Raw genomic sequence first — 25,493 nt, forward strand, 5'->3', positions numbered from 1 at the left:
GCTCAGTAGTTGTGGCTTGCAGGCTCTAGAGTGCAGGCTCAATAGTTGTGGCACACGGGCTTAGTTGCTTAGTTTAACACGAGCATTAAAAGTCACTCTTTTTAGTTAGCCCTTTTTCTTTTTCTGATGGCTCTAGAAGGAACTCCTGTCTGCGCTCCCCACTGCCCCAAAAAGTTGAGAAAATATTCTAGATTTTTGCCAGAGTATGCAAGAAGAAAAATAAATTCAATGAACGGGTATTCTATTTCTAAGCAGTTTAAAATTATTTTTTTAGGAGCTCAACGCAAAACTTTCAGCAGTAAACAAAAGAGGTGAGAGGGTGTACTCAGTATTAAATAAATGGCCAAACACATTTTTCCAAATACTCTCAGTCATGAGAAAAAAGTGAGCTATCAATATTTTTGATTTCTAAAAGCCAAATTTAATAAATTAATAACTGCATGCCAGATAAAAACACAAAATTACAACTGAAAACCAATAATAATTTAACAGAAAACGCTCTGCGTTGTACTTTTTTTTATTGGTAGAGATAATTTACTAAAGTAACAAATCTGAAAACACATTTTGCTTTTGCTGGAAAGAAAGTACTATGCTAGAGAAGAACTAAGAGAAACCAGAAATAAAGCATTTGAGAAAAGCAGGCATATGTTATAGTCTATGGCGATGCGGCAGCCAGAGGTGCTGGTTTCTCCATTTGTGTGCATGTTTATGGAAGCATCAGAAACCAGTGACGCAGGACCCAAAAGCAAAGTCACGACAGAGTTACTCTGTGAAACATGCTGGACTACAACCACGGGCGACCCAGGACGAAGGGGTGGCGCAGGCTTGGTGTCTCCTTTGTGTGGGGTTCCCTTGCCAAACAGGGGGCTAATCATGCACTAGCTTGAGTTTCTCTTAACGTGATAAACACCCAGGACTACTAGAACTGGAAAGCATGTGTTCACTGTTTTACAAGGACAGCGGAGCAGTGCTATGAAAACAACGGGAAGTTCCTTCATTTTAATCTGGTTATATGCCCAAACTTCTAACCAAGAAATAATTCAGCTATAAGAGCCAATTAAATTACTATAAAACATTCCTTCATCAGTAAAACATTTCTTTGTTCCTTCAAACTAAAAATTTAAAATAAAATGTCTTCATTTTTGATAAGTAGCTCCACCACCAGTCTCTGATATCGTATATCGTTCAGGGCAGCCATGGCGTCTAGTTCGGGAGATCTCATGAGGGTTGGACCGAAAACAATCCCAAGGTTCTCTGCATTCATCAGATTCTCCTTTTCGTGAAGGGTCACTCTGAAAAATACAAGGAAGGGAGGGTGACTTCACGTAGGCTACGGGGGTCTTTGGCGTGCTGAAGCAATAAAACAAAAGATTCACAGTAAAGGTTTGGGCCCACTGATCAGCTCTTTCGCTAGGTTATTTCTCTGCACTTCTCCTTAACTTCAAAGTACTGACTTTCCTTAACGTAAATGATGTTAGTAAATAATTTAAATGTCTGGTGATCACTGGAGCTGAAGCCTGAGTTGATGTGCTGGCCAGTGTGGAGTCAGTTCTATTTGTGGATTCGCCTGCCACAGCCTAGAGCTGCAGGGGTGTGTTTGTAAACAGAGAAGGGACGGGGTCATCTTGATAATTCCATCAGCTCTCCCTCCACTTTGGCGAGAGCTTGTTTCCTATAGAGCATTTTTGCCAAGTTGAATGGTTTATTGAGTAGTTAGGGAGAGAGTGGTAGCCATATTAATAGGAAATGGCTCAAGCTAAGCAACCTCGTCAGGGAGTGTATTTATATTCTTTTTACTGCTACAGAAAAGGCACAGAGACTATAATTTGAGAGTTATTCCTTTGTTTTAGTGTGGAGTTCTTAACTGCATCCACATACACAGCAAACTTGAATTTACAAGTGAAGCATGTGAAACAAAGTTTTAACTCATGGTGCTTTTAAGGAGGGAACCCATGTAAATCCTTAAAAGCACCGTGAGTTAAATATTCACTTCTGGGTAACTTGCACCTAAAGGCATACAAAATAGATGTCAAGTTCTGCTGGGTTTTTTGGTTTCTGATTGGTACTATAGTTGGAAATCCTAAAGCCACTAAAACTTGGTCGTATAATTTTAAAAACCTTGCTTCAACTGGGAGAGATGGAGGGTGACCAAGCGGGGAAATAAAGCTGTATCACCGTCAATCACTTTAAAACGTTCAACCGGAAGTAACTGAAATATTTTATTTTCCATTCTTCTCTTTACTCCTTATTTTACTCCATCACTTTTTACAGCAGGTTTCAATACTGGCAACATTAATTCAATAATCTAAAATGCCAAGTCTGAAGTGCCTATTTTGGAGCAAGACATAAGTGAGCTTCCTTGCAAGTTGCTTTATTACACTAACGCTAGTGTCTTTACAGCTGCAACCTTTTCCCTTTCCACAAAAATTAATGCATGTCCTTGGCAGAATATTGGTATTTCTAACATATTTGGAACATATATTTGAACTGCGGATACATTTATGTTGGTGTCAAGTCTGCACTCAGTATTGCAGTGCATTTTTTTTTAGCATTCCTTCTCAATGTGTGCGATTTTACACAAGAAGACAAGATACCTATGTATTTATTCATTCATTCAATAGATCATTTGTCCTTTCTTTCACCTTTGCTTTCCTTTGATTCTTAACATTTGGATGTGGTACGAGTATAAGCGTCCGAGTTGGGAACTTGCCTCTTTAGATGCGCCATGAGATACCGGAGGGTTTCGCAGTGAGCGGGCGGCAGCAGTTTCAGTGCTTCATGAAGGGTTTCTAATTGCTCATCGGGGTCCATAATTCCTACGGTAGCAAGATGAATACCAAGGACAGAAGCTTTAATAGACAACTGGTACAAAAGGCCCGTTTAATTCTATTCTTGTGGTGATCTTCTAAAACTGACAAGAAGTGCTTTCTCACAGGTCCTCGCCCGCAGCTTTGGAAAGTATTTTTAAGGTTCAAGTCTCAGATTTCCAAAAGTTTAGTGTCAATGTGGCAATATCGTTTACTTGGACTTTTGGGGAGAGCACCTAGTGTTTTCACTTGAGGGTCCTAAAGTCTGATAAATATGAAAATTGGATATTGGATGTATAGGATGTAACTATAAAAAATTCAGACACATAATAACATATGCAAGGATAAAAACATATATTCAAATAAGGTCACCTTAGAACATTACAGACATGCTGAAACAATGTTGCACTGTTCAGAATATTTTGAAAATCTCCTTTCAGCAATGGTATACAAGCGATGCTAGCCCAGTGCCCACTGCAGCCCCTGCCAAAGTTTTATTAATTGATATTCATGCTTTTTTCTTTGTAGACCAAGAAATGTATCATCCAATATTCACTTCCTTATTCATCAGACTTAGTTTTAAATTATTTTGTTATATAAAAAAGTCAATTCTACGCTCAAAGCACAATTCTTCTACTTAACATATTCAGAAGAATGCAGTACAGACTTTGAAGGCAATTCCAAACATTCTGAGTGACAACAGGACCCCTGAAATAAATGTGACTCTCACAAAGGTGTAACTTTGAGGGGGACAATCTTCATTTGGATATTTTAGTTCTGTTTTGGCCAAAAAACCACATTCCTTTGAGGTCACAGACTGCGTTTAATTCATCAATCACTTACATATTCAGAAACAATAGACATCTTCGGAATTTCATGCTCTCAAAAAGAGGACCATAGCACATTCCTGCTTCTACCCAAACGTCAAGAAGATGGGGTGCCTTTAAACGCTAGGCTTCAGGGCAATTACCTTTAAGTGTTGGTTAGCAGCCTTGAGATGCTGGAAGGCCATATCTGACCAGAATACAACATTTTAGACACAAGACCAAGAATCCTACTCTTTCTAATTTATAAAACAAACCAACTCAATGGCAATGTACTGGAGTCAGGTAAAAACTGATATAAGATGAAAGTGAAAAGTTCCTAGCATTGGCAGAGCAGATGTGATAAATTTCAGAATGTGAACAGTGACTGAAGCTTTTTAATTCAAAGAAACTTTGGCCATTTTACAGTGTCTGCCCAAAGCTTCCCCAGAGTTCTTGGTTCATTTCTTAGCAATAAAGAATGTATTGTTTGCCTTCTGCTATGATAAATAATGCATAGTCTTTGAACCATGGGACATTAAGGTTCAAAGTGCCAATTCATCACAGCAGTAACATCTCAGACACTGAAATCCAATCATTTACTTTCTAGAATGAACAGAAGAAACTTCCATTTACTATAGAAAACTACTATTTATTTTTTACTTAGCTATAGTTTTTATGATTGGACTAATTAATTTGAAACTACAGTATTCTGGAAATTGAAAAAAAGAGTAACTTAGTCTCCTTTTCACTTCTATAGTTAATCTTTATAAGGAGACTCTTGAGATAGTGTGAAATTAAGGACAGTGTAGGTGGCCTAGCAAAGAAACAAAATTCCCTGTTCACAGAGAGCTTTCTACTGGAGGCAACAGACAATAAATATTCTATCTTACAGTTTATACTAGATTAGAATGAGCGCTACGCAGAAAACAGCAGGGTAAGAAACACTGGGAGGGCTGCGAGGGTGCAGTATTACGTGGGATGGTCAGGATAGGCCTTAATGAGAAAGAAAGTCTCGTGTACAGACTTTGAGGGAGGGAGGGAATGCAACCCATGGAGATCTGGGTGAAGACGGTTCCAGGCAGAGGGACATCTGAGCCATGGTTCCGCGGGGAGGGTGTGCCTGTCATGTCTGAGGAGAAGCGAGGAGACAAGTGTGGCTGCAGGAGGCTGAGCAGAGAGGAGCAGATGGGGGTGAGGTCAGAGAGGTAACAGGGCACTTTATCACGGCAGGTGCTGCGGGCTAGTCTAAGAACACGGCATTTACGGAGAGAAATGGGAAGGTTCTGCATGAGGGAGGGTCAGGATCTGACGTACACTTTTCACAGTATTGCTCCTCTGGCTGCTATGTGGGAAACAGGCTACGGAAGGGCAAGAGTGAAAACAGAAAGACCACTCTGGTCGTGATTACAAAAATCCAGGTGAGGAATGACGCTCGTTTAGACCAGGTGGTGGCAGTGAAGGTGGTAAGAAGTTGCTGGATTCTGGGTATATTTTGAGGGTAGAGTCCAGAGGGTTTCTTGATGAGGGATGTATGAAAAAGAGAATAATCAAGAATGAGCCAAGGTTTGGGCTTAGGCAATTGGAAGGATGGAGCCTCAATCAACTGAGATGGGGAAGATCACGGACGGAGGAGGTCTGGGGGGAAGGTCAAGAGTTCTGTCTGAGATGTCCTTCAGGCGTCCAAGTGAACATACCGACTGTGGACTGATCTGGGGTTTAGGGAGAGGTCCAGACTGGAGCTATAAATTTGGGAACATATGACAAAATGCATTTGAATATATGGATGTTAAGTAGACAAAAATTCTTCCCTGGAATTCATTTCTCCTTTTTCCCCACTTAGAAGAGTCTTGCCCATGATCAATTCTTCAGAGAACACAAATCTTTAGCCTTAAGAAAACCACAGCATAATTTAAGAGCGAGACAGACACAGTGGAAGGTACTCTGAGATGAATGGCCACCATCAGTTGTTCAAGTATACGAAAGGCTTGCATGGGGGAGAGGGTGACACTGGCACTACCGCCAATGGGAGGGAGTTAAAAGCAGGCAGATTTCCCTGCGCATCTGTCAGTGGACATCTGTCTACCAGCGGACGGGCCGCCTAGAGAAGCAGTGATCTTGCAGTTACAGGGTATTTAAAAAAGAATTTGTTGTAGAAGAAAGTCTAGTTATGTGACCCCTTAGAGTATCTAAAAACTCTAAGATTCTACGGTTCTTAATATAAAATTATGTTTACTCAACAAATATTTTTGAGCACCTGTTACGTGACTGGGCACTGAGGGAAAACAAACAGGAGAGGACCCCTGCCTCTGAGGAAGTTACAGTCTACTAGGGAAGACCAGACATGACTATAACTTTGGCAGGAAGGAACAAGGCTGTGAAAGAAGCCCAGCCAGCGCAATGGGAATCCAGGGGAGAAAGGCGGCCGATGGCTGCGAGGTCCAGGGAAGGTCTGGAGGATTTGGGGATGTGGACATTGTGAGGGCAGGAAATGAGCGCTCTGAATCTGCATCAGATCTAGTTACAAGCTCTTTGAAAGAATGTACTGTCTAATTCTTTACAGAGAAACTCAAATACAAAAAGAATAAAACTTAGGCAAGCAAAAGGGGTGAATCAGTGGCAGAGCTGAGGGGAAACTCGGCAAGCTACCAGGCTTCTCTTCAGGACATTTTAAGTTGCTGAGGACAAAGAACTCTGGGTTTTCTCTCCGAGTTGATCTGACTCGCTCAAGGTTACACACTGACTGAGTCATGTAGCTTTTCTAAGATCTTCTGGAAAGAGCTCTTAGACTCCTTGGCCAGAGGAAGGTTTCTCCATTCAGCCTGACCAGGAGCTCAACTGTGGCAGTGCTGTTTCCACGGTGGTTGGGAAGCCTCCGTGCATGCTGGGTTATTGAGCACGGCCTGTGAGAAGCATCTGTCTTCTGGGCCTTTGTACTGTAGGACACCAGTTTCTTCACTGGGGAGAGGGAATGAGGAAGAAGTGCTGGGTAGACCAAGGCTTCTAGGTGGTTCATAAGTGAGTTTCCAGGGGATCATGAAGCTCTTCCAGATTTTGGTTGGGTTGCCCTGGCCTCCTCCACCCTTGAATCCTTTTCTTCATTTCCTGCCACTACTCCCTTCCAGCTTTCACCCAGCAGCTTCTCCAAGGGAGGCTGCACGAGCAGAGCTCAAACAGCTTTTGCAGGAGAAAGCTTTAACACAAACTCTGTTTTTTTTTGTTGGCAAGGGCTGCTAATAAATGCCAGACACCTGAGACCTGAAAAACACGGCCCCAGTTGTTTTAGTGGCTGAGATACAAAAAAGTTCTGAGATACAAAAAGCTCATCGGGAGGGGTGAGCTAGCCCTGTCCTTCGTTTGGAAAGGGTTCCGCCCCTCCCCTCCTATCTTCCTCCTCCGTTGAAGCCTTTTGTACCCTGTTCCATCAGGCGAGCCAGGCTGTGTGTAGAGTGGAGACAGCACGGCTTTGACAGATATGGGTTTGAATGCCAGGGCCACCTCCTCTCACCATGTGTCCCTGGACAATTTACTTATACCTGTAACATCTCATTTCTTCTAAAACAACATCATGGGTGTAAAGTGCCTAGCACCGTTCCTGACACCTAGTATATGCTCTATAAATCTTAGCTTCACTCATCTTCCTTATCTGCTTATACAGATAAGAGAATGGCTATATCTATGCATCTAAAGAATAAAACAGACTCTACTACTAGGAAAGACATGTTACAAGGACACAGTGTTCCGCAAACTTTTTGATATCAGTATCAAACACGTACAGTAAACGTTTATATTGTGTGTAAGTATTATGCCAGGGTTTTTGATGTCACACATCAAAACAGTTTTATATTAGAAGGAAACGGAATTTCTACCTTGATTTAGGAAAGTTTCTTTCTTATGATGTGCTTTCAAGAGCTCTCTGAGGGGTGACATAAGGGGGCTTGCTGATTTCACACCGGAGGGCTGTTTCAGACACAAACCCAAGAACAGTGACAAATGCTTTGGAAGAATAATAAAGAGGAGAGATTGTCCTCAGCAACTCAGGTGGGTGTGGGGAAAGAAGGTGAGGTAGTTTGGGGGTGTGGGGCAAAAGGCCTTAAAATCCGTAAGGAGTGCTTAGATTTTTCTTCTAAGTAGATAAAGGGGTTGTGTGGCGTTCATACCCGGGGTTTGAATCCTGGCTCTGTCCTGTGCTAATCGGATGCCCTTGGGGTAGCCACAGAGCTGAGTTTCAATTTTACTAGCAAGCAACAGGGGCAGGAACACCATCCAATGGAGCCCCCAGAGTTGTGCCGGGGCTCAGAGCAAACCGAGGTCTGAGCAGCCCTTTGCGATACAGGTGTATGTCAAGTGCCTTCCAGGTTAGTGGCGATCTGACTTATCTCTCTGGGGAGGAAACCTCTGCCCCACCAAAGAAGAACCCGTAAGCTCCCTCAGACAATTTTCATGATCTGCCCTGAATCCCCAATTCCCATGGAAGAGATCTAGAGTCTTTTCAGGCTTCTAACATGAACGTTTGTAAAAACCAGTGTAATTCTCACAGCTGTTCTCTACGTGAGAGCTTGAGCTGACCCGCGAGAAATCAGGGCTCCATGGAACTAACCACAAAAATTCTCAACACAAGCTCTGAAGGAGAAACTGAAAGTTAGAACAAAGCAAGTTTGTGCTTGTGAAATTTCAAAATCAGAAAGCAAATCAGAGTTACTCAGGAAGTGATGTTATTATTTAAAGATTAACACAGCATATGGTTTTTAAGAGAGAAAAGTAAATGACAGAAATAGCCTATCTTTTCTAAAAAATGGTAATGCCAACACTTAAAATCTGTTAAGAATTCCCTTCTTTAAAAAAACAAGTGTAAGTTACAGGTAGGATTTTTGCCCCATAAATAAAATTTGGCAAATGAGCCTTTGCTTTTTCTCATTTTCATCTTAACTAAAACTTAAAAAATAACTTTTTGATCTAAAATAGTGCTCCTTAAAGTATAGTCTATGAACCCGTGCCAGTTTGCAAACTGCTTATTAATGGCCTGTCACAGGATAAGGACAGAAATTGAGAGTAAGAATTTATATATTTTATAGCATTCTGACAGAGTAATCTTCACACTTGCTGAATCTAATAACCAATAGTTGGTCTTGTTTTTTCAATTTTATTTTTCTAGTTATTTTTATCTTATTTTGCAAAAGTACTGGTCCATATCTAGGAGAACTGGTATAAGCCTTACTTTGGAAAATACATTGCAAAGATGCTTCTGATGGTAGAAGTCATAAACAACCTATGTTAGAGAAGAGTTCAAAATTCTTGTGAGTGTATTAGCCATGGAGAGAGGCCAGGGAGAAATATTTCATAAAATGCATTCAAGATACTCAGCAGAAAAAACAGGAGATGTGATTACCAAGAAGGGGCGATTTGTCAGGTTACAAATGCACGTCTTCATACTTACTGGCAGACTCTATAAACTTAGGGTAGGCGTCGTATGTGATGAGTGGAATTGGTAAATCTCTGAAGTACAGTTTCAGTGCACCAGTGATGATGTTGATATCTTCATACATGTTCACAGAAATATCTGCTTTCTCACCATCTTTGAAGGATGTTAAAAGAAACAGAAGTAAATATCTGGATTCACAGCACTTTTAACAAATAACATTTTTTTGTATACTGTTTTTAAAGATGAGCAATGCTTCAGTGTTTAACATCAAATTCACTGTGCTGAAACATATATATATTTGTCTGTGAAAGACAATCTATTTTTTGAATTTTATATTCTGAAGTTACTTATTTTTCCATGTTTAATGATGGAGGGGAAAAGTAGGAGATGACTGAGGTTAACAGAAATATTTTTAAATTTCATGAGTACTTGAGAATTCCTAGGGGAACAATGTGGGGTTACTTTTTTTTTCCTTTTTAAAATAAACACAGAGAATGTGAAAAATAACAACTGAGGTCCTCCCAACTTAAAAAAGACCCAGCACAAGAGGCCACCTTTGATTCACCCCAGGTTCCCAGACCTAACGTTAGATCTTGCCTGAGCCCTGTGGGTAGGAGAGGTAGTGAGAAGTGAAAAAGCAAAACAAAACTTTAGAGTGTTGATATAACAAGAGAAAAAATTACAAAATAGAGGAAATTTTAGAGTTGCTGGGCCTTATGACTCTCAAGCAAAGCTGGCATTCTTTCAGGGTGGCCCCTTCTGCCCTCCCCCTGCACTTAGTACTTTGTTGAAACAGCTGAATTTTCATCTACTAAAGACTTAATTAGCATCTACTCTGAGCTAGATCTTGTACTAGCTTTCTTTTATTCCATTTAGCTTATGAAAGATTTTTAATGATTAAAATGCAGCCTCTTATATTTGGTAGTGATATATGTCCATGCCACTCTCTCACTTTGTCCCAGCTTACCCTTCCCCCTCCCTGTGTCCTCAAGTCCATTCTCTACGTCTGAGTCTTTATTCCTCTCCTGCCCCTAGGTTCTTCAGAAACATTTTTTTTTTTTTAGATTCCATATATATATGTTAGCATACAGTATTTGTTTTTCTCTTTCTGACTTACTTCACTCTGTATGACAGTATCTGGGTCCATCCACCTCACTACAAATAACTCAATTTCGTTTCTTTTTATGGCTGAGTAATATTCCACTGTATATATGTGCCCCATCTTCTTTATCCATTCATATGTCGATGGACACTTAGGTTGCTTCCATGTCCTGGCTATTGTAAACAGAGCTGCAATGACATCGTGGTGCATGACTCTTTTTGAATTATGGTTTTCTCAGGGTATATGCCCAGAAGTGGGATTACTGGGTCGTATGGTAGTTCTGTTTTTAGTTTTTTAAGGAAACTCCATACTGTTCTCCATAGTGGCTGTATCAATATACACTACCAAATGTAAAATAGATAGCTAGTGGGAAGCAGATGCACAGCACAGGGAGATCAGCTTGGTGCTTTGTGACCACCTAGAAGGATGGGATAGGGAGGGTGGGAGGGAGACGCAAGAGGGAGGGGAGGGCTTCCCTGGTGGCACAGTGGTTGAGAGTCCGCCTGCCGATGCAGGGGACACGGGTTCGTGCCCCGGTCTGGGAAGATCCCACATGCCATGGAGCGGCTGGGCCCGTGAGCCATGGCCGCTGAGCCTGTGCTCCGCAACAGGAGAGGCCACAACAGTGAGAGGCCCATATACCGCAAAAAAAAAAAAAAAAAAAAAAAAAAAAAAAGAGGGAGGAGATATGGGGATATGGGGATATATGTATAGCTGGTTCACTTTGTTATACAGCAGAAACTAACACACCATTGTAAAACAATTATACTCCAATAAAGATGTTAAAAAAAAAAGCAAACATGTATTCAAAAATAAAATAAACCATGATAAATGTCAAAAAAAAAAAAAGCAACTTCTTTCCTACACAGCTATTAGAATGGCTAGAATCCAGAACATTGATAACGCCAAATGCTGGCAAGGATGGGGAGCCCCAGGAACTCTCTTTGGTTGCTGGTGGGAATGCAAAGTAGAACTGCCACTTCGGAAGACAGACAGGTTCTTGCAAAGCTAAACAAATGCTTACCATATAATCCAGAAATCACACTCCTTGGTATTTACCCGAAGGAGCTGAAAACTTTTGTCCACACAAAAACCTGCACACAAATGTTTACAGCAGCTTTATTCGTAATTGCCAAAAAAAATGGAAGCAAGATGGTCTTTCAATTAGTGAACAGAGAAACTGTGGTACATCCAGACAAAGGAATATTATTCAGTGATAAAAACAAATGAGCTCTCAAGCCATGAAAAGACACGGAGGAACTTTAAATACGTGTTGCCAAGTAAAAGAAGCTGGCCTGAAAAAATTACATACTGTATGATTCCAACTATATGATATTATGGAAACGGCAAAGCTGTGGAGTCAGTAAAAAGATCAGTGGTTGCCAGGAGTTCAGGGGAGGAAGGGAAAGAACAGGTAGAACGTAGAGATTTTTATGGTAGTGAAAGTTCTGTATGACACTGTGATGGTGGATACATGATGTTATGCATTTGCCAAAACCACAGAACTGTACAACATAAAAAGTGAACTTTAATGTAAACTATTGACTTTAGTCAATAATAAAGTATCAATGTTGGCTCATCAATTATAACAGATGTACCGTATGAATGAGAGATGTTAACAGAGGAAACTATGGGCAGGGGCAGGAGAGGAGGGATTATATGGGAAAATCTCCCATGGCCAGTGGCTGGGAATGGACATGCTCAGTTGCTACCTTTCAGAGAAAAAGAAATGCCTAACATTCAATCTGGCGTAGATTCAGGGTTGTTCCTGATGCCATTACTTCATGTCATTTTCTTCAATCTTATCAAATATGTGGGCTGACCTAGATTTCCTCCTACTGGATTGGTAATAATATCTCATTTATTTTGTCTTCTGTCTCTGTTGGCTGTAAGAAGTCTGTGATGGGAGGGGAGTGTAATGGAACTAGAAATTTGTACTTGCAAAGGAAAGAGGCTCTTTACAATCACAACTCCTATTCTGTTTCACTTCCTGTATTCAAGTTTACAGTTCCTTGGTACCACCTACTCCAGTGCTCAAAACAAAGACAAATTGGAGAACCATGGCAACAAACCTTAATTTAAAGGTTAGTTAAAAGAAGTCCCATTGAGCTCTTCTTTGGCTGGGTCCTTCCTCCCACAGTGGGAGGTCTGATGCCAGAAGGTCCCCAGTTCCTCTCAGATTCCTGCCCTGACGTTAGCTCAGACTTTGATAACGAGATGCCGGGGAGGCATGCACGGCAGGCAGTTAGGTGGGCCACCGCAAACCTGGAAAATCTGAGATCTGCAATGACTTAGATTCCCTCCCCTACATCCACCTCCACTGTTTTCCCCATGGTTCTTGGTAAATTTAACTGCCATGTATACATTTTGGTGAACGTGGACCAGGCTTGGATACTCAAATGTTGATAATACAGTTAAATTTTATGCTTATTTCTCACCCTGAAATTTAACAGTTTAATACTTACAACTAACACAAAAAATAATAAAAATTATAAGCTAAGTCTTTTCATTTGGCATAATAATCATCAATGATTTAGAAAAATAATGGAAAGAATAACATAAGAAATTGTGCCTTTTTTGGCAGAGAATTATTGTCCTAAGTTAATGAACCTGCTGGAAAACACACCTCTGTCAAAAGCCATCTTGACATCTTCAATTAGGTCACTAAATCCTGAGACTCGGTACAGTCCTTCAGAATTAAGACCTGTAGAAATAAAGCAGGGAAGCTAATTAGTTTCTTTGGGATTATGCCTCTTCTTCAAATTTTAACTTCTCATACTTTAGGCTGGGGAAGTAATGTGTCAGGAAGAATGATGAAATATACATGTTTAGAAACCTCTTCGCACTTTTCTCCTAAAATAAAACCATTTCACTCACAGTTCTTTAATTCTGACCTACTGTGACTTGAATATCTGTAATTTGGCTCATCATTTTGTCTAACTAGATCAAATACCTTAGGTCTTAAGGGAAATTATTTCATCACCCCCTTTACACCATAAATTCTTTTACATAACGGAAGACTAAGATAAACTATATTAATAGGCATATAGCAGTTTTTCCCAAGTGGCAAAGAATAATTAGGGTGCATGCAGTTCTGGTTTTTGGTTTTTTGGCCTAGGATAGTTTTAAACAGAGCATTTATACCTTTGCTTTTTGGACCTAAGAAAAAATATAAAAACTGAAAAATGAATTGGTACCTACATATCAACTTTTACAGACAGGAAGCATCAACCATAAATATATTTTAAGCATATTTCTTATAACTGGTTAAATGTACCTTGAAATCATGCTGGTTAATTATCTGTTAACTGATTTCAGACTTTCAGATCATTTGTTATCTGAAATAATTCCCCCTAAACTTGCAGAAGAAAACCTGGTTGTGCAGTGAGTTACGACTGCTCTGAACCTTGCTGGAAACGCCTCACCTCGAGATTCAATCTCCCTGATGCACATGTCCACCACCATGGGCCGCTTAGTGATGTGGGCTTTCACGAGTGTTGTCAGGTCACAACTGTACACCTTCTTGACGTGTTTCAAGTCTGGCTTACAGTCATTTGGGACCATCTTGGAACACTGCTTATGAACATTCAATCCACAATCTAAAGAATAAAGAAAGGAAAAATTCATTATTATTTTCAGAATTTTGAGCATTCTGGAGGTTTATTTTGGCAAGACACTCCAACTTGAATTAGGTTTAAAAGGGGACTAGCTTCCAGCCTGCAGAGTGGGGGAAACATTCTTCTCATTCTTTAGGAAAATTCTGATTTTAAGTTAGAAGATTGGAATTCTAGCTCATGTTCCGTCATTTACTTGCTGTATGGTCTCAGGAGAATACCAACCCAGGCCAAACAAAATTAGTAAGTGTTCAATTAAATGTCTACAAAATGTAACATTACACCAACTAGCCAACTAAAAATTTAAAGTTCCATTTCTTTAAAGTTATATAAAAAATTATACTCAATGTGGATATAACTGCATTTTAATAAATCTGATATGAGGTGGAATTGAACCTCCAAAGTAAGAGTATCCCAGGGCCCTCTTAAGTTGATGCTGCTCATGTGTATCTACTCCTAACTCTTTATATATGTGTATAAGATAATGAATATAGAATACATCTAGTAGCTAAAAATAGCCACAGTTATTATTTGTTACTACTATTATCAACAGCTGACTAATGCCAAGCACTATTCCAAGTGCTTTACATTATTTACAGAAAACTCTATAAACCAGGTACTTTTATTCTTCTCTTTCATAAACCTGATGAAACCAAGCACGTACGTGTTAAGTAACTTACCCATGGCATTTAGTACATTTGAGCTGAAATTCAAGGCTACAAAGATTGTAGAGTCCACGATTTTAACACCTATACCATATTGCCTCTACTGAAGTTGTTCCTTTGCTTTGCCATTTTATTGGGTTATAGCTTCTAAGATGCCAGAGCCCAAATATTTTCTAGTTAATATTTTGAGGTATTTTATTTTCAACAAGAAGAGCACAATGGCATTTTAGAAGAAATAGAGAGGGATACAAATATTTTGCTAAATTGGACCTAAGAGACATGGACCATACCTGAATCATTTAACTAAAAATAAATGTCACCTTTATGTCTGTTTAAAATATTACCCGTTTGTTTTTAAGTTCATGAAAACTTGATGCTGACCTCCCATAAATCCAATCCAACTGAGGTACACACAATTTATAGCCAGGTCTTAATGGATTTGAAAACCATACAGTCCCACGACCACTGTCTGTGGTCCTTGGGCAAGCTTCAGTTTTACTTGCTGTTTGGGCAGAAACGGGAGCATAACATTTACCTCACAGAATTGTTATGAGAATTAATAAGCCCATGCATTCGAGGTGATTTGCATATTATAAAATGTTAGACAAATACCGATGATCGTCATCATTATTATGACTTTTGGTAAAGCTGAAATCTAGTTATATATATGGCAGTAACAGTTAACAAAGACAAGGAAAATTAGCCAAAACTTATAAATAGAATTGTTCTTTCATTAAATATGTAGATATTAACAACTTGAAAAAAGAACTTAAGGCTTGTGGTGACTCTAAGGGAAGAAGTCATGTGTACTGAGCACCTCCCATGTGCAAAAACAGGCTAGGTGTCGAGGGAAGCTGAGTCTTTGAACATGTGTGTGTAAGTGAACAGCACTGGCGATGGCACAGCCCATGCTAATAGTGTCCAAACATCGTCATCACTAAAGAAGAACAGGTGCTTCTTTGAATACGTAAAGGCTGCCAGGGCAAGGAGCTGAATCTGTACCATCTGAACAAATGACCCAACACTGTTCTGTGTAGTTAAATGATGTCCAAATGAATACATAACCTGAACCCCAAATTCCTCTTTATTCTATATTAGATATAAATAAGATTTCTGATTCAATCATAAGGCAACTCAATGGCAATGGCCACTTAAAGGACCTCATTTCCCCTGAAATTTTAATGTTTTGTATAACTTCCGTAATTTAGAGTTAGATCTAGAATCTATTAGCTGTGTGATTTTGAGGGGGTTACTTAAACTTTCTGTGCCTCAGTTATATAAAATGGGAATAATAATAGTATTTATCCATTAATAGTAGATCTATTATTAGGTTCTATTATTATGTTAATGTGAGGCTTAAATATTAATACACGTAAAATGCTTACACATAGTAAATTGTAATTGTTTACCATGACTCTGTTATTATTTAGAAGAATGAAACATTTTGAGAGGCCTTTCCTAGGTAGTGCCCCAGGGTTCACTGTAAGGCATTGTCATAATCAGCTTAAGGTCAGGAGCTAAGCTGACTTCTAGGCCAGTTCTGTGTTCGTCAGATGTGAATGCCAGGTCCTGAAAAGGACTTGGATGCTGGGGTTATAGCTGCTTCCTCATCTACACTGTTCTTTATACACTTCATTTACATAAACGTACTTCCAAATAGGTACATGATTTTTCTCTGACTGCTTTCACCAAATCTGGGGAGTCTTCAGCCACCAGTTTTTCAAATATCTTCCACCCTCTCACTCTTTATCCTCTTCCGGGACTCCAACAACACAAATGCTAAATCTTCTGTTCTACAGGTCTCTGAAGCTCAGTTCACTTTTAAAAATCTATTTTTGCTCTCATTTGAATTGGATAATATCTACTGATCTATCTTCAGCTTCACAGATTCCTTCCTCTGACATATTGTATCTACCATTGAGCCCATCCCGTGGGTTTATTTGTTAATAAAATTTTCAGTTCTAAAATTTACATTTAGTTCTTCTTATATCTTTATTTCTTTTCTGATATTTCCTATTTTTTTCATTTGTTTCAAGAGTGTTTCTAATTGCTTCTTGGAACGTTTTTATGAGCGCTGCTTTCCTTGTCTGATAATTCCAACATCTCTGTCATCTCAGTATTGGCGACTGTTGATTATCTTTTTTCATCTGAGTTGAGATTTTCCTGGTACTTGGTATGAAATGTAATTTTGAACTGCATCCTGGATATTTTGAGTGTTATAAGACTCTGGTTCCTACTGAAATTTTCAACTTTAGCAGGTAGTTAACCTGTTTAGATTTAGAATGCAAATCCTGGCATACTTTCATACGCTGTGTTTCAAATGTCAAACTAGGTAACAAAGCCTTTGTAATGCTACTGCAGTGCTATTTTGCCTACCAAACATGTATTTTATGGCAGGACTCTACCCTACATTCTGGGGAGGCAAGAGGGCCATGTCCTAGTTATTATTGCAGGGTAGGGATGGAAGTCAGGGTTTGCTCACAAACCTGGTCGGGGAGGAGTGCTGTGCTGCATGGAACTGCAGGGTGGGCACGGAAGAGAGTTCCGATCATGGTCTCAGCTGCCTCATTACTGCAGGTCAGGGATGAAGACAGGGCTCTCTGCCCGTGGACTTGGGCTGAGTGGGTGCTGCTTCTACTATAGGCGGGGGGGATGAAAGTCAGGGTTCCACCCACAGTCTCAGCCAGGGAGGGGTTCCACTTTCTTCCTGCAAGATGGTGATGGAAGACAGGGCTCTACTCACAGACTCACAGGAGAGAAGTGCAACCTTGTTACTGCAGAGTGGGATGGAAAATAGGGTTCTACCCACAGCCGTCTGCGGCAGCATCCAGCAGAAGTCCGTGGGTAGGGGTAGCAATGTGGCTTTATCATGGTGTTCACCTGGAGAATGGTAGATACGGCTAAAAGACTTCTGTCCGGCTTGGGTGCCCTTTTCCCAGGGCTTTGGCTGGGAAGAGCCAGCTTTTCTTGGGATTTGTCTGTGCCTATTGGCATTTATGGGTTGTGGGTATCTTTAATGCTCAGGCTGGGATACACAGGAGTTTCAAAAAACCCCAAAATCCAAAATACCACCAGGCAACTCGCTTCTGGGTTCCTTGAGTCCTGAGGTCCCTAATCAGCCTTCCTTCTTTTACCCAACTTTCAGTCTTTTGATAACTGATGTATATATTCTGCCCAGGGTCTTTTGTTATCATTATTGTGAGGAATAAAACATATTTATTCAACTTGTCTAGAACTGGAAGAACTCTTACATAATATTTTAAAAGTATAAAAGTCAGCAGAGCTTCATTATCTAAAAATAATGTTGATGTGCCTCATATTGTGTGTACACGGAAGTCACAGGTCCAGCTGGAAATGGCTGTTAGTAACAACCTACCCCAGTGTCTTCTTTTCACAAAGACAACGAAGCTCAGAGAGGCTAAATGACTTGTTCAAGTTGCTCAGCCAGAAACTGGTAGAACTGAGATTTCAACCTTGGCTTCCTAATTCCCAGCCTGTGCTCGTCCCACTGAGTGATACATATACCACTTTTCACCAGCAGTACACCATGTACGCTGAGTTATTGTTTTCAGGGTTGAAGATGAACTTGCTATTTTCAACCTCTTATTCAATAATGTATGTTGTACCTATTATTTGTTGTATATACTTGAGTTTAAAAGGCTCTGCTGTATTTTACTGTTAGAGAAATCTATATGTGATTTGGCAAGCACTTTTAAAAAGCAGCGATAAAACCTACCCATTATATTCTTGTTTTGTCACCTTCTTTCCTAAGTAAGTGGAAATCCACTAGAAGGTAAAACAGTAAAATTTAGATGCATCCACAGAATATCAAAACATCTGAATGGCACTAATGGTCTGATACTAATATTAATGTTTTTCCTTTGAACGTTTGCAGTTATCTCCCATTTTACACATCAGCAAATGCCTAATTTATTTGTGACTCAGTGAAAACTGGATAAAGAGATGACTGAGCTCAGATTTAGGTATTTAACAAGAAGGGAAATGTTTCCTAAACTGATATTCTTTCTTACATTTGGATAAGATTAAACTATGGGACAATATATTATGCTCAATTTTAGAAATAAATTTCAAAGGCCAAATTTTTTGGCAGGATTGGATATGAAGTCCTTCAAAAGACCAAAGGATAGGGTAAAGGCATTAAAATGAAGTATCGTTATACCCTTAAGTTCACAGTGCAATATACCAGCTCTGCACTTGCTCTGAAAATTGCTGCTTCAGGGACTAGCAATATATCAACATTTCAGGGTGCCATTAAGACCTTATTTGGTTTTCATACTTATTTATTAAAGTCATATAACTCCTATAGAGTTCAGTTTCTCCCAGGGAAGCTCTACAGTATAAGTGAAAAAAAAACTCCATAAAAGATTATCTCATTTGTTGCATCTCTTGGTTTGGTGGGTTATTTTTATGTTACAATTAGATCACATTGCCCCCTCCCAATTCTTCAAGTTAATAAGCACAGAATAAACACATGAAAGGAGGAATGAGAAATTCAAATCGTATTTCATTCTGTCCTTATTAATCAAGTATTTCTATTAGAATACTAACTTGAGGTTACTTTCAGATTTTCTGGGCTTGATTTCTCTAAAAAACATGCATGCTTTATATCTAAAAAGCACAGAAACCTATTTTTTGAAATAAATAGCTGATATTATTTATATTCTATTGATAGGATTAAGGGGTAATGTTAATGTGTGTTTTGAAAGGAAAGGTAATCATTCATTCTTTTCTACGAGTGTTCCTATTTTAAATTAATTGCAAATAGAAGTTTTATTTTAAAACATGTCTCTTAGCTGTCCCTACCTCCACCTCCACGCCCACCCAGGAAAAGTGGGACTAGCCCATTTCTAACATGCATCAGAAGTCATTATTTTCAGAAGCAAAATTAAGAAGAATACTTTGTTCTTTGGGATATTTATGAAAACACTGCTTTCAATTGAAAGGAGCTACATGAAAGTCGTAAGCAAGTCTAACCAACTTCTCATTGGGTTACAAGGACAAACATATCTTTTTAGGTACAATCAAAGCAGTAATTAAAATCGAAGACATTACTTCCCCTTCTCCAACCTAGAAGTTAAGTGCTTGTATATGCAAAGCAATAAATACATTTTATTATTAGGAAAAAAACTGCTGCCATTTCCTTTTGGGGGCCGGCAGCAATGATAATGATACACTGGAAAAATGAAGTCACTTTCATAAATAACCAACACTAAGTTGATGTGTCTGATTTACAATTATTATCCGGCTTAATTTCTTAGAATATTTTGGGAAGGCTAAAATGAAAACAATTCAGGAATGCTGGTGGAATAATGGTCTTTTTCATGAGAGAGATGTTTGGTGATCTTATAATAGATTACTTTAACCTATAAGCTTAAATTTCATAAAGAAAGGAAAAATGGTCTGGGAAAATTATTCCATCTGAACAACAATGATCCTTTGCACTTAACTTTTGAAGGCCACTTACTTTGCTCGCAAAGGAGCACCACTCCCAAGCTGCAGTTAGATGGTCTCTTGCAACGTCATTTTACTCACTTAAAGAAGCCTAACGTAAGGGAGACTGTGGTAGGTGAGACGTTTAATGCCGACTGTGGAACCTCATGTTGTGGAGTTTTGGGAAGATCATGTCTGCAATGACTGCATCCCCATGACTGTCCCTGCTGCTCCCTCAGTTGTCCTTGTCAGCGGTGGGTGTTGAGCAAGCCTAGAGCTTTCAGTACTGAAGGGACAGCTTGCTTGCTATTAGCTGGATTCAGTCTGATTCCTTCAGCTACTCTGCCACCAGCCTGGTGATTGGAACATCACCCAACACTTCGCATAATGTTAAAAAAAAAAAAAAAAAAAGAGGGGGGTGGTGGGATACAAAACTGCTGCTCTTGGCAAACATTCCTTTAAAAATTCCTGACAACCTCTCTTCTGCCTTGGTGGATTTTGAAAAAAGAAACCAGAACAAAGCAAGCTGTCTTAGGGATCAAAAGCAGATAAATACACCTCTTTTCTGATAGGCAGTGTTACTTCCATTTTTCTTTGGAAGTAAAAGCTTTAATGCTTAGTGGCTAATGTATTAGTCTCCTGTTGCCGCTGTAACAAATAACCGTAAACTCAGTGGTTTAAAACAACATGAGTGTGTCATCTAACAGTTCTGGAGGTCAGAAGCCCAAAATCAGTTTCACTGGACTGAAATCAAGGCCGTAGCAAGCCTAAGACCTCCTTCTGGAGGTTCCAGGGGAGAATCTGTTTCTTGCCTTGCCTTTTCCAGCTTCCAGAGGCTGCCTGCATTCATTGGCTCATGGCCCCCTTCCCCCATCTTCAAAGCTAGCAGCATAGCATCCTTGCTCTTTTCTGACCTCTGCTTCTGTTCTTATACCTTTTATCTGACTCAGCCTCTTTTGCCTCCCTCTTACAGGGACGCTTTGATCGTGATTACACTGGGCCACTCTGACAGTCCACAGTAATCTCCCCGTCTCAACTTCATTAACTTAATCACAGACTCTCCTTTGCCATGAGAGGAAACAGTCACAGGTTCTAGGCATTAGGAAGTAGACATCTTTGGGGAGCCAACGTTCACCCTACCACAGTTAGTTCTCTCTCTCGAAGTTCTTAATTCTTTGCATTGTTTTATATAAAGTAGATGGCTCAAAGGTCAGGATGAGCCACTTCAGATGAAAGAATCCCACCATCAATCTAAATGTAATTAGTTGTCATAGAAAACAGAAGTAATTCAAATCCTAACCTTCCGTATTTTAAAAAAATGGGTTGACTTCTTATATTGCTCAGTAATCGGGTTCCAATCACATAGAATATAACGCTTTTGAAGACAAGATATAACATAAAATGAAAAGGCTTTTCTTTACATTGTTGACATTTACTCACAATAAAAAGTGGAGGCTATTCAAGTGGGTGGCTATGGGATGGGGTGAATCATTTTCTTTCTTCTTTTCCTTCACATTATCACTATCATAAACATTCCAAAACATTTCTTCTAAACATGATATGGGGTTGTAGCATATGGCCAAAGATTATTCACATGTGCTGTGCTAGTTCTCTGCTAACAGGTGACTCAATTTCCATGTAGGTGGCCTTCACTCTTTCAAAATGTAAACGATAAACATCATCACTCTAGTAAAAGAAAAGCTTTTGAATTAGTGACAGTCTTAAAATGTGTAAGAAACCGTTGCAGTCTCAGCTGGTCAAGGCTATGTCATAAAGGCAAACCAGGCTTATGAAGACGACCATTCTTCGAGCAGGTGATTTGTGCTTTGGAAAGGGTACTCCATTTGCCTTTGAAACACCACAATGACGTGGATGTTCTTAACTACACGACTATGTTCCGTTCAAAGGCTCAACCACAACCTTCCTCCAGTTCAAAGGCTCAACCACAACCTTCCTAGTGATGGGTCCTCATCCTGACTCTGGGTAACCACCAGCCAGAAAGACAATGTTGTCCTCATTTATTCTCTGGGCAGAGAACTGCAAATGGGGCTGTCAGCCCTCTAGGATGTTGGAGGAATAAGACTGGCTCTGAGCTGAGGCTCTCCTTGACGGACACCTCTGCACAGTTCAAAGTCAAGACGTGAGGAATTCTTCCCCCTCCTCATGGCGGCAAGGTCCCTGAATGGATCTAGCTAGTGATACATGCGTGGAACCTTATCATGCCTTAGTGGTGCTAAGGGAGTTATAAGTGAAGGAAGGGCGACTTGGAACGTTCACATGCAACGCATACCACACCTTGCTATTCAAAGAAAAGGCAATTTAGAAATAAGAAGAATCAAACCCCAGAAGTTTCTGCACATAATGGACAACGAAAATATTCCATTAGGAATCATGCCACAAAAGAAATGTGGATTTTTACAGTGCTAAATTTGACAGAATTACTTCAGTTACCATTTTGAAATACTTTACTCTTCACATACATTTTTAGAGTTAAGCTTCAGGCAAAAAGACATGTAAGAAGGTATTTTTTAGTTTTACAATTTAAATAGCAGAAAGAAACTTCTATGACCTAACATCACACATCTGAAATTTAAATAATTATTTTTAAGCCCATACCAGAATTTAGAGCAGTTTGAATAAATGGCCAGTACTCAGTATAGTTGTTCTATACAAATGAATTTCACATTATGCGAATAACTACTTATTTCATAAAGCATTTCAATAAATCCCTGAGTTGGTTATTTCTTTATGTGGAAACCTTCAAGTTTCTAAATTTAAATCTAAAATACTATGGTCATATTTTATAAAGAGGATATGGCATATTCAAGATTTTAAAATGTCACAAACAAAATATTAGTGACTAAGTGGTTTTTCAGAATTTGGTAATCATCTTTTAAGATAAATTCACAGATTTTTAAAGCTTCAATTTGATTTCACAAAAGTTAGTAAGGACAATTCAGCTTAACAAGTTATCTTTAAAATTCAGTTTCTAAGGCAACAATCATAGGTCCCTGTACACTGCTTTAAAAAAATCATTCTTATAAATTTAGTTGCTGCAACATCAAAGGCAAGGCAAATATAACTGCCTTACTTTTATCTCCTTTTATCAGACTTCCTGAACAAGACAACTTCTCTCTTTTTAAAGGACCAGACTGCTGCCCATTAAGTACAAGAAGGTGAAGGTCAGATAAAATATCAATAGTCAAATTGGCTGCCTGAGAAATCCAGCCTGTTGCATGTTAAGAGCAAACGGGGGTCCAGCCCATTATATGTGCAGAATAGCAAAGCTCCTCATGAGTTACTCCTTATAGCTTCATAACTTACACAATCAGGCGAAAAGGGAAGAGCTCTTACCTGCACATCTCACTCCCTGAGCAATGAGTCCCCACATGAAGTTGGCACAGTATTCACACCAGTGCGGCCCCCTGAATGTGTGGACCTGAAAAAGAGTAGTGACAAAGTGGCCAGAGGGGAGATTACAGATGAGGAGATTATTTCCCCTCCAAGCAGTCATACACAAGCCATAGTCAGTATCGAGGCACAATATGGTTACAGTTAGAAAAACCTTGGTTGAGTGGAACTGCCAAGCAGTTACAATTTCCTTCAGAGCTTGATTTCCTCTTTGTTTTAGAAATGGTGATAAATCAAACCAATATTCTGCTATTTACTTTTGAAAACCATTTCTACAGTGGAATTTTCCAACTGGTCCCCTCCAGCTGGAAGCAGTCTCATCTATGCGCTATACAAGTACGGGCATATTCTGAGCGCTGCGGCATGCATGGGGATGAGGAGTGATGTAGACAGAATCTGTCTATAAGGATTTTGTCAGATGATCCATCTCCTGTCCTCTGTGACCACAGTCAGGGCCACGGGTGGTGAAGGTGGTATTTAGTGACTGGTTACAACAGAATCATCAAAAAGGGCTAATATCTGTTCAGAACCATTTGATACTATGTTAGCAAAAGAAAATGAATATATTTTAGAAACTGCAGAAGCTACAGTTGATCAGAAACCCTGTTTGAATACAGTAATTATTCACTCATCTTTCCAGCTCATAAAGGTTTTACTGCATTTGATTCTTTTATCCCTAAGAAAGGAACCTCCAAAGAAGAAGGATTCAAATGCCAAGATACCTATAGACTTTATGGATAGGAAAGAGAAGCCATTCTAGCTTAACCTAAATGAAAAAATATTAGTAGAATAGAGCAATAAATCCAAACCCCACACATTAAAGAATAAAAGAAAAAATATCTTGAATATTATCAGTAACACCTTAAGACTTCTGAGCAAATATTGGCTAAAAATGTACTCAAGAAATAAGTCAGGACTTCCCTGGTGGCACAGCGGTTGACAGTCCGCCTGCCGATGCAGGAGACACGGGTTCGTGCCCCGGTCCGGGAAGATCCCACATGCCGCGGAGCGGCTGGGCCCGTGAGCCATGGCCGCGGAGTCTGCGCGTCCGGAGCCTGTGCTCCGCAACGGGAGAGGCCACAAAAGTGAGAGGCCCGCGTACCGCAAAAAAAAAAAAAAAAAAAAAAAAAGAAGTCGTCAAAAGAAAAGGGAGGGACAGGGAACAAGGAAGTTACTGATCTGTATCAAATTGCATTTGCTTGAGATAATTTCTTACATATATATGATTTCCTCCATCAGAAAGCAGTAATACAAGAGAGTGAAAATCACAAAGTGTGACGATTTGATTTCAAATATCTGCCAAAACAGCTATGGCAAATAATGAAATTCACAGCTAAGACTGTCATTTTTACTACTGTTCTATTTATATAAAGTGATTTTTTGTTTGTTGGTTGGTTATCTATTTTATACACAGTAGTGTGTATATGTTAATCCCAGCCTCCTAATTTATCCCTCCCCCTTTCCCCTTTCCTCTTTGGTAAACATTCTGTTTTGGAAATAAGTTCATCTGTGTCTTTTCCTTCCTTTTAGATTCCACATATAAACGATATCATATGGTATTTGTGTTTCTCTGTCTGGCTTACTTCACTCAGTATGATAATCTCTAGGTTCATCCATGTTACTGCAAGTGGCATTATTTCATTCTTCTTTATGGCTTAGTAGTATTCCATCGTGTGTGTGTGTGTGTGTGTGTGTGTGTGTGTGTGTGTGTGTGTGTGTATGTGTATGTCTTCTTTATCCATTCATCTGCTGACGGACATTTAGGTTGCTTCCATGTTTTGGCTATTGTAAATAGTGCTGCAAGGAACTTTGGGGTTCTTGTATCTTTCCGAATTATGGTTTTCTTCAGATATACGCCAAGGAGTGGGATTGCTGGATCATATGGTAGTTCTATTTTTAGATTTTTAGGGAACCACCATACTGTTCTCTATAGTGGCTGCACCAATTTACACTCCCACCAACAGTATAGGAGGGTTTCCTTTTCTCCACACCCTCTCCAGCATTTATTGTTTGTGGACTTTTTAAAGATGGCCATTCTGACCGGTATGAGGTGATACTTCACTGTAGTTCTGATTTGCATTTCTCTAATAATTAGCAATGCTGAGCATCTTTTCATATGCCTTTTGGCTATCTGTATGTCTTCTTTGGAGAAATGTCTATTTAGGTCTTCTGCCCATTTTCTGATTGGATAGTTTGTTTGATATTGAGCTATACGAGC

At 39.5% G+C, this 25,493-nt stretch overlaps 1 protein-coding gene across 2 annotated transcripts in view; it reads right to left on the reverse strand.

Annotated features, from left to right (window-relative positions):
- Positions 1–448: 448 nt before the first annotated feature.
- CHN1 (chimerin 1) overlaps positions 449–25,493 on the reverse strand; it is a gene marked incomplete at its 5' end in the record, with an annotated part of 51,563 nt that continues 26,518 nt past the window's right edge. The window contains 6 exons of one of the 2 annotated variants that reach the window (XM_082841292.1): positions 449–1,292; positions 2,711–2,816; positions 9,048–9,185; positions 12,761–12,838; positions 13,560–13,733; positions 23,219–23,303. In XM_082841292.1, the coding sequence (XP_082697418.1) occupies positions 1,121–1,292; positions 2,711–2,816; positions 9,048–9,185; positions 12,761–12,838; positions 13,560–13,733; positions 23,219–23,303 (753 nt within the window). In that variant the 3' untranslated portion in view covers positions 449–1,120. The remainder of the gene's footprint in view (positions 1,293–2,710; positions 2,817–9,047; positions 9,186–12,760; positions 12,839–13,559; positions 13,734–23,218; positions 23,304–25,493) is intronic. The other variant, XM_082841293.1, reaches the window with a different exon arrangement.

This window comes from Leucopleurus acutus (assembly GCF_964270905.1).
Source record: "Leucopleurus acutus genome assembly, chromosome: 6".
In the NCBI taxonomy this organism is placed as follows: Eukaryota; Metazoa; Chordata; class Mammalia; order Artiodactyla; family Delphinidae; genus Leucopleurus; species Leucopleurus acutus.